Source organism: Gymnoscopelus microlampas (genome assembly GCF_963454915.1).
Source record: "Gymnoscopelus microlampas genome assembly, chromosome: 24".
NCBI classification, from domain to species: Eukaryota; Metazoa; Chordata; class Actinopteri; order Myctophiformes; family Myctophidae; genus Gymnoscopelus; species Gymnoscopelus microlampas.
Genome location: NC_139961.1, coordinates 2,440,797 through 2,450,796, shown reverse-complemented (window position 1 = coordinate 2,450,796; position 10,000 = coordinate 2,440,797). Strand labels below are relative to the sequence as shown.

Sequence of the window (10,000 nt, the reverse complement as noted above, 5' to 3'; positions counted from 1 at the left end):
AGTTAGGTTGATCCACCCGGAAGCAGACCATATTAGGAGCCAGCATGGACGCTGCAGGCAGGAACGCAACCAAAACAAACTCACAACAAGCCGGCGCACGGGGAGGAGGAGGAGAAAAAAGTGTATTTACTTTAGTTTTAGTCTAAACTAATATGTGAAATGACAGAGCATTTGGGACGCAAACGAAGAGCTGACGTCTGGTCACACTTCACCTATCTCACGAAGGAGGACAAGACCATCTGTAACATTTGTGACTTGAAACTCAGTGGGAAGAACACGACTAACCTGAAGCGACATTTAGAGACTACTCATCCAGCAATACATAAGAAGGTAAGCACACACGCTAATGTTATTTTATCAGATAAACCACTGTACTGATTAAAGAAGTAAATGATGTCGCTACTCGTAAATAGTAAATGAAAGATAAATTGTCACCGTGACAACAATGACTGTGTTGCCAGATTTCGGAGAGAAATAAGCAACCAGGTTAGGCTACATGAACACTTTAAACCTATACACAACGGCTTTTTGAAAATAGACTTTTTGGAAATAGCCGAACTACAAGCTCACAACTAATAAAAAGCAACTACCAATATTTACAAGCAACTTTACAGAAAACGAGGTCGCTTTTAATAAGCATACATGGCAACACTAGTTGGTGTGTGTGTGTGTGTGTGTGTGTGTGTGTGTGTGTGTGTGTGTGCTGCGTCACACACACCAACTAGTGTTGCCATGTATGCTTATTAAAAGCGATACGTTTTTTTGCATTTCTTTAGACAAAAACACGTCTACACTAGTGTGTGTGTCACCTACATAGTCAATCTATATACCATTTTAAACTAAGGTACGGGCCTTGTGATTAAAATGATGCAGACCAAAATAGCAGATCTACAAGCTCACAACAGGTCGCACTGCAACGCCTTGTGAGCTTGTAGGTCGGCTATTTTGGATTTCTGCACATTGTAACATTACTGACCTGTTGAAAAATGAATGAATAAACAAGGTTACTGTAGCAACATTAATGAAATGCTGCTACTTATGGGCAAATCTACTTTCCACCACTGGTCTGGGTGATTGAGTGAGAGAGATGTGTGGGGATTAGATGAAAGAGAAAAATCACAATTTGATATCTTATTTCCTTCCCTTATTCACCCTCACAGATACAGAGGACTTCTGCTAGTGCTAACACACTAAACACAGATGATGATCATGATGGGCCAAGTGGAAGTAATGCTAGTAGTACATCCCAGCAGACCATCTCTACAGCTTTCCTCAATTCTTCCAAGTACAAAACGGACTCTAAAGAACAAAAGACCAGGGTGCAGGCCATAGCCAAATGGATTGGACGCTCAGGTTTACCAGTCACAACAATTGAAGATGAGGACTTCTTGCACATGATGGAGATAATAGACAGGAGACTGACTGTTCCAAAGAAAACTAAAATAAGCAATTTGATTGAGACAGAGTATAACGATGAGAGACAGAAATTCAAAGAGAGACTGGCTGCTGCACGGAGAGTATCTATTGGCCTTGACATGTGGACAAAAAAAGGACTGACAGCCTCATTCCTCGCTATAACTGCATGCTACTTTTGTGTTGAACAAAGTAAGCCTGAACACATATTGCTGGCTCTTGAACAAGTAGCCCATCCACACACTGCACTGTCAATTAAGGCATGTGTGGACAAATGTATGCAAGAGTGGGCCATTCCAAAGGAGAAGATCCTTACAGTAATAACAGACAATGGTAGTAACATGGTGGCAGCCTTTAAGAACACCACTGCAGCAGAAGAGGAAGGAGGCAGCTCCGAGGAAGACTCCCCTGGCTCCTCAATAGAAACTGACTCTGAAATTGATGACCAGCGGTGAGCGATGTTTAGTTTGGGGCGGCCATAGCTGAGTGGTTAGTGAGCCCGCCTAGGGAGCCAGAGGCCCTGGTTGCCCCAGGTTCGATTCCCGGCCAGATCAGCATATGTGTCGATGAAATGAAATGTGTCCCTGAGCAAGACTCTTAACCCCTAATTGCTCACAGGTTCTCATTGGAAACAAGACCGCAAGGACTTTCATGAACTGACCTGTTAAAAGGAATTATCCTTATAGTTAATTATTTTACATTACAGTCAATGATCACATGAATATGAAACACACTTTTCCCCTCCACTGTATATTAGACTTATTTGTCTTTTCTTCTCGTTATTAGGTACCATCAAGTCAACATGGAAATGAAACGAACACCGTGTGTGGTGCATACCTTACAGCTTGTGGTCCTCATGGTGCAGAAGGAGAAAACTGTCTCTAAAGTCATTGATAAAGCAAGGTCTGTGGTAAAGCTCTTTCGCAAGTCCTCCGTTGCAACACAGAAGGTAGTGAAAGGGCCTGGTCTTATTGTTCTAAATGACTGCCCCACACGCTGGTCAAGCACATTCAACATGATCGCACGACTCATCAAAATCAAAGACGCAGTCTGCGAAATTGCAAATGAAATGGGATGGGACACCTTGCTTACTAGTGAGTGGCAAAAGCTTTCATCAGTGCATGACCTACTTCTGCCTTTTGCGGAACATACTAAAACCCTCCAGAGTGACACCACATCCTTGTCCCTAGTGGTCCCTGCCCTCTTTGATCTGCTCAGCCACCTTACTGAGTTTGCAAACAGCAGTCGCTACAGAGACCTCGCCACTCTTGCAGAGAAAATGAAAGCAAATCTGAACCTGCGTTTCGCTTGTCTCCTGGATCCAGCCGATGAAAAGTTCTCACCACTTGCAGCAGCTGCCTGCTTTGTCAACCCAACTGTCTGTGAAATCCTTGTTAATGTTGATGTGGTGACGCGAATATCCAGGAACTGCTGAATCAGGCAGAGGACTATGTGGTCCAATCCACTGGCACTGCGCCACACACACAAGAGGACCAGTCAGACGATGATGCAGAAGAGATTGAGGAACCAGGAGCAGCTTCCTCAAAGCAGCCAGTGTTTAGGTTTCTTTCAAAGTGCCGCACCACAAGGCCTAGACAGAGAACCTCCACAACCAGCACCGGGCAGATCACTAAGTACAAGGAAGAACTTTCACATCCCATCACCAAGGACACAGGAACAGGCTTTTGGCTGGAAAAGAGTGCCAGTTTTTATCACAGTTTGAAACCGTTTGCGTTAGACTTGTTGGCTATGCCAGCTTCTCAAGCTTTTGCAGAGAGGGTATTCAGTGTCACAGGTGATCTCACAAGAGGACGGCGCAACAGAGGAAGGGTCACATTGGAGCGAAGTGCTTTCCTTAAAATGAACAGAAACAAATAGAACTGTTGTGTTCACTGCTACAGCATTTCCTGTAGAAGTAGTATATGCTCATGAAGCTCAACTAAATGCTAAACATGACTGTTCTGGTCTGTCATTATTCTTTTTGTTTAATGTGAAGAGAGCAGAGATATATTTTGTTGTTCCATGCAACGTATTAATTAACTTGCCTTGCACTCAGCACATCGTTGTAATCTTCAACAGAGGAATATTTCATTTTCTGTATTCAGTTTTCTACTGGGTTCACATTATTTTACATATTGGGTTTTTTCAAATCTTTGATTTTGCACACAATGCAGTGCACACTGCACAGAGAGTAACAAAGACAGACTAGTCTGTAGAAGATGATGCTTAGAGTTCTTTGGTTTTTAGTTTAATGTGAAATTAACCTGTATTTTCCAATTGAGGATTTTTTTTGTTGATTTACTTGAACAGCCAATTTACAGCCACAGCTTTTATTTTACATTTGAGAATGGCACCTATTTGTTCTTTTCAAATCTTGTTGATTTTGTCAGATGCTCACAGTGTTGTTGTTTTTTATGTGATTGATACTGTATTTGCCTGTAAGAGCAGAGGTTTTGTTCCACACACTAAGGCATTGTAGCCTAGCCCTGGTAGGTTTACTTCTTTTGAGTTACTTGAAAATACTAACCAAAGTATTGTATTGAGGTACCATATGTGGTATCACAGCCAAGAAGGTTTTATTTGTTTATTCTTTTTTGAGAATTGCACTTTTTTACTTTTATTACACTATTTGTCTTATCTTTTTGTATTTGCACACAGATTAACAGACAGAAGACAATGCCTTGTTCAGAGTTATGTGGTGGTTATAATATTCTTTTTCAAGAACATTGTACAGCTTGATGAATGAATGTCATATGCACTGACTGCATACCTTTTCAGGGAGAGCAGGCCTTCTACTCATTTTATCTGAGATCAAGGTCATGTACTTATTTCTTGTCATTTGATACTAAAAATAAAACAAGACATGTTTCATATTACAACTATATATCTGTGTCTGTAATGTATTGCATATTCAAACCTAAAATGTATTTGGCAAAGACTAAAAGTCTAAAAGACTAAGACTAAGACTAAAAGACAAAGACTAAAAGTCTAAAAGACTAAGACTAAGACTAAGACTAAAAGTCTAAAAGACTAAGTCTAAAAGACTAAGACTAAGACTAAGACTAAAAGTCTAAAAGACTAAGACTAAGACTAAAAGACAAAGACTAAAAGTCTAAAAGACTAAGACTAAGACTAAGACTAAAAGACTAAGACTAAGACTAAGACTAAAAGACTAAGACTAAAAGTCTAAAAGACTAAGACTAAGACTAAGACTAAAAGACTAAGGCTAAGACTAAAATATTTTGATATTTAGTCGACTAGACTAAGACTAGACTAAAACTATTTCAGAAGACTAAAATGGGACTAAGACTAAATGGCGTGGTATTCAAAAGACTAAGACTAAGACTAAATCAGAATTTGCTGTCAAAATTAACACTGCTAAGGGGAGCTGTCTGATACATTTTATTACAAGCAAAACTACAGCATGTGATTAGACACTGTCTGATCAATTAATCAATCAATTAGTCAATCAATCAATATGAAACTATCCATCCAATCCAGGTGTGTGTGTGCGTGTGCGTGTGCGTGCGTGCGTGTGTGTGTGTGTGTGTGTGTGTGTGTGTGTGTGTGTGTGTGTGTGTGTGTGTCACTATGGTAAATTCACTGTGTGGTTTCCATGGGGATCAGCTGTGCGCTTGAAGGAGCAGTTCCCATGGTAACCAGCAGCGCCTGCCCCTCCCCTCTGCTGCACTCCACCCCCCCTCTCTCTCTCCCCCCTCTCTCTCCCCTCTCTCTCTCCCCTCTCCCCTCTCTCTCGTTCTCTTTTGAATTGCTGTAGTATTTTTACTCTATTATCTGAGGCCAGTGATTCAGTGATGTACTGTAGTAGTATTTAGAGTATTTTTACTCTATTACCTGAGGCCAGCACTTCTGTGATGTACTGCTGGAGGTCGTGACCCTGCTGGATGACCTCATAGGTCATGTTGTTCATCGCCAGACGGCGCTCCATGTGCCTGTCAATCAAACCAAATCAAACAATTAAATCAATCAATCAATCAATCAACAACCAAGCCCCTCTGGGTTAGCGTTAGCCCCCAGATAAGCTAACGCTAGCGACCAGATAAGCTAACGTTAGCCCAGAGGGACTAGCCTCTACCAATTAGGTTACATAAGAACAGACTGCCCTGCCCCCACTGATTCATTGAAATAAAAGTTGCTCACCCGGCCTAAGAAGCACCCGAAAGTACACTTCCTAATTCCTGGATGTGCACTCTACTTCCTGGAAAGTACACTATACTTCCATGAGCGCGCGTTGGGTCGAGTCATGAACGCGTGTTGGGTCGAGTCATGAACGCGTGTTGGGTCGAGTCATGAACGCGTGTTGGGTCGAGTCATGAACGCGTGTTGGGTCGAGTCATGAACGCGTGTTGGGTCGAGTCATGAACGCGTGTTGGGTCGAGTCATGAACGCGTGTTGGGTCGAGTCATGAACGCGTGTTGGGTCGAGTCATGAACGCGTGTTGGGTCGAGTCATGAACGCGTGTTGGGTCGAGTCATGAACGCGTGTTGGGTCGAGTCATGAACGCGTGTTGGGTCGAGTCATGAACGCGTGTTGGGTCGAGTCATGAACGCGTGTTGGGTCGAGTCATGAACGCGTGTAGGGTCGAGTCATGAACGCGTGTTGGGTCGAGTCATGAACGCGTGTTGGGTCGAGTCATGAACGCGTGTTGGGTCGAGTCATGAACGCGTGTTGGGTCGAGTCATGAACGCGTGTTGGGTCGAGTCATGAACGCGTGTTGGGTCGAGTCATGAACGCGTGTTGGGTCGAGTCATGAACGCGTGTTGGGTCGAGTCATGAACACGTGTTGGGTCGAGTCATGAACGCGTGTTGGGTCGAGTCATGAACGCGTGTTGGATCGAGTCATGAACGCGTGTTGGGTCGAGTCATGAACGCGTGTTGGGTCGAGTCATGAACGCGTGTTGGGTCGAGTCATGAACGCGCGTTGGGTCGAGTCATGAACGCACTCTGTGATGTAAGCATGCACAGTAGCATCCTAAATGTGGAAGTCTTTTAATACCAGCTTTGTCCACCAGGCTTCCATGGCTTCAGTAATAATTATAACAATAATAATAACAATACAATAAAATAACCTGTGCATGGCCTGCCAGGCTAGCGTTAGCCCTGAGCCCCTGGCATTGCTAGCGTTAGCCCCTCGGGGCTAGCCTCCAACCAGTTAGGTTATACGTACCTGTGTATGCGCTGCTGGGCTAACGTTAGCCCCTCGGGGCTAGCCTCCACCAGTCGTGACTGGGCCAGCGCTAGCTTGTCGTGCGCTAGCTTGTCCTGGCCGGCGTCGCTGAGCCGCGACTGCTGCTGCTGCTGTTGAGCCAGTTTCTCTGCGGAGAAATCCTGAGCCTGTTTCTCCAGGTCCTGTTTCCACGCCTCCATTTCACCTGTTACCTACACCAAAACCCACACACACGCACACGCACACAATGTAGGCATTTAACACACAGATGAGTCGATATGGAAATGTTAAAGGAGAATTTTGGACTAAAGTTTTATTACCTTTTCTATGATGTTATGATATCTTTGGATGAATGGTACAGTAGAAAAATGTCATAACTCCACCCCTGGTCCGCCACAGCATAAAAGGTGCGCGGATAGGCCTTAGGTTAGATCACACTGTAGCTGACCAGGGGTGGAGACATTTTTCTACTGTACCATTCATCCTAAGATATCATAACATCATAGAAAAGGTAATAAAACTTTAGTCCAAAATTCTCCTTTAATGTATGTAATGTAAATTTTAAAAATGCGTCCGGCCCGTGGCCAGCCTGTCGGGAACCGTCGGTCGGGTTTGGGTCGAGTTAAGGACGGATTAAACATTGGGCCAGTGGGGCCGGGGCCCATGGGGCCCTCCACTCTCAGGGGCTCTTAGGGTTACAGTAGGTTAAGGTTTACCTCCATAGTACACTGCTGTAGGATGCGTAGCTACAGGTAGGTTAAGGGTCAGGGTTAGTTCATCTCTCAAGAACAGATTCTGCTCTGCGTTGGAATCTGTCGGTAGCCGTGTTGACAACCCGTGCGAATTGGTTTCAAGTGGGTGTGCCTTCAGATCAGGAAGCAGGCCGCGCTTTAGCCAATCAAATGTAGTGGGCGGGATTCACGTGTCCGTCCACCCTTCCCCCCTCGAAACTAACCAAAACTAATTTAACAATAGCGTCCTCGGAGCGGACAAAACCACGGAAAGATATACACATTTTAACTTGCTCTTTCATCATAGAAACAAGTGGGGCTTATAACCAAAACCATCCATGTTCTCTGGGAGAAGTGGTGTTAGTGTTCCGTGTAGAAATATTGTTAGTGGGAATGAAAACGTAGTCGCACCAACCGGAAGTGATGCGCTGAAGGCAGACACAAACCCCGGTTTCCTTGCGCACTGGTGTTACGTTTGCTTCCTGCCAGACCCAACAGACATTTGACAAACAGCAGAGGTCGCTGTTTTTCATTTTCAGTTGGGTCTGGCTACGCGAGACTAGGGTTAGGTTAAAGGTTAAGGTTTACCTCCATGGTACACTGCTGTAGGATGCGTAGCTGCAGGTAGGTTAACACATCCACCGCCAAGGGCTAATCTCATAATGTGCTCACCACTGCCAAGGTTTTATTGTTGTTGTTTTTTTTTTTCAAGTCGCCATAGGCCCCGTTAAAATCCTTTAGAATGCGCGATCCACTGTTTGTAAACAACCTCCACATGTCCCTTTGTGTAAAATTACTTCCGGGTCACTTCCCCCTAGAAAATTGAAGAAAAAAAAAATTGAAAAAAAGGAAAAAACACCCGCACCGTAGGACTACGGTTTCGGTGCTTAACAGTTGGATTTAACGGACCGTAGGACTACGTTCTTGGCGGTTAATGTGTTAAGGGTCAGGGTTAGGTTAAAGGTTAAAGGTTAAGGTTTACCTCCATGGTACACTGCTGTAGGATGCGTAGCTGCAGATAGACGTCCAGCCTGATCTTCCTCTGGTGGAACAACTCCTCCAGCTGGACCTGAGCCTCGTCCAGCTGCTGTAGCACCGTCTCTACGTGAGCCACCGAGCTGCCCTGAGGCCTGAAACAAACACACCCTGTTAACACTGTCTCTATGTGAAACAAACACACCCTGTTAATACTGTCTCTATGTGAAACAAACACACCCTGTTAACACTGTCTCTATGTGAAACAAACACACCCTGTTAATACTGTCTCTATGTGAAACAAACACACCCTGTTAACACTGTCTCTATGTGAAACAAACACACCCTGTTAATACTGTCTCTATGTGAAACAAACACACCCTGTTAATACTGTCTCTATGTGAAACAAACACACCCTGTTAACACTGTCTCTATGTGAAACAAACACACCCTGTTAATACTGTCTCTATGTGAAACAAACACACCCTGTTAATACTGTCTCTATGTGAAACAAACACACCCTGTTAACACTGTCTCTATGTGAAACAAACACACCCTGTTAATACTGTCTCTATGTGAAACAAACACACCCTGTTAACACTGTCTCTATGTGAAACAAACACACCCTGTTAATACTGTCTCTATGTGAAACAAACACACCCTGTTAATACTGTCTCTATGTGAAACAAACACACCCTGTTAATACTGTCTCTATGTGAAACAAACACACCCTGTTAATACTGTCTCTATGTGAAACAAACACACCCTGTTAATACTGTCTCTATGTGAAACAAACACACCCTGTTAATACTGTCTCTATGTGAAACAAACACACCCTGTTAAGTCTGTCTGTCTGTCTGTCTGTCTGTCTGTCTGTCTGTCTCTGTGTGTGTGCGTGCGTGCGTGCGTGCATGCGTGCGTGCGTGTCGTGCGTGTCGTGCGGGGGTGTGTGTGTGTGTGTGTGTGTGTGTGTGTGTGTGTGTGTGTGTGTGTGTGTGTGTGTGTGTGTGTGTGTGTGTGTGTGTGTGTGTGTGTGTGTGTGTGTGTGTGTACCTTAATTGCAGGATGAGGTCTTCTCCTTCTCTGATGACACTCAGCGCAGCATCCTGGAGAGTCAGACAACTGAGTTAATATGATTTATCATTAGTTAATACCAGACTTAATATGACTTATTAGTTAATACTAGACTTAATATGACTTATTAGTTAATACTAGACTTAATATGACTTATTAGTTAATACTAGACTTAATATGACTTATTAGTTAATACCAGACTTAATATGACTTATTAGTTAATACTAGACTTAATATGACTTATTAGTTAATACCAGACTTAATATGACTTATTAGTTAATACTAGACTTAATATGACTTATTAGTTAATACCAGACTTAATATGACTTATTAGTTAATACTAGACTTAATATGACTTATTAGTTAATACTAGACTTAATATGACTTATTAGTTAATACCAGACTTAATATGACTTATTAGTTAATACCAGACTTAATATGACTTATTAGTTAATACTAGACTTAATATGACTTATTAGTTAATACTAAACTTAATATGACTTATTAGTTAATACCAGACTTAATATGACTTATTAGTTAATACCAGACTTAATATGACTTATTAGTTAATACCAGACTTAATATGACTTATTAGTTAATACTAGACTTAATATGACTT

General features: G+C 42.9%; 1 protein-coding gene across 1 annotated transcript in view; it reads right to left on the bottom strand.

Annotated features, from left to right (window-relative positions):
* The window catches only part of LOC311041141 (kalirin-like), a 93,997-nt gene that overhangs the window by 55,745 nt on the left and 28,252 nt on the right, over positions 1 to 10,000 (bottom strand). Inside the window, exons 16-19 of the mRNA XM_084051647.1 lie at positions 9,361 to 9,413; positions 8,315 to 8,462; positions 6,602 to 6,813; positions 5,269 to 5,366 (exon numbers count right to left, since the gene is read on the bottom strand). Coding sequence (XP_083907773.1) covers positions 5,269 to 5,366; positions 6,602 to 6,813; positions 8,315 to 8,462; positions 9,361 to 9,413 — 511 coding nt within the window. The remainder of the gene's footprint in view (positions 1 to 5,268; positions 5,367 to 6,601; positions 6,814 to 8,314; positions 8,463 to 9,360; positions 9,414 to 10,000) is intronic.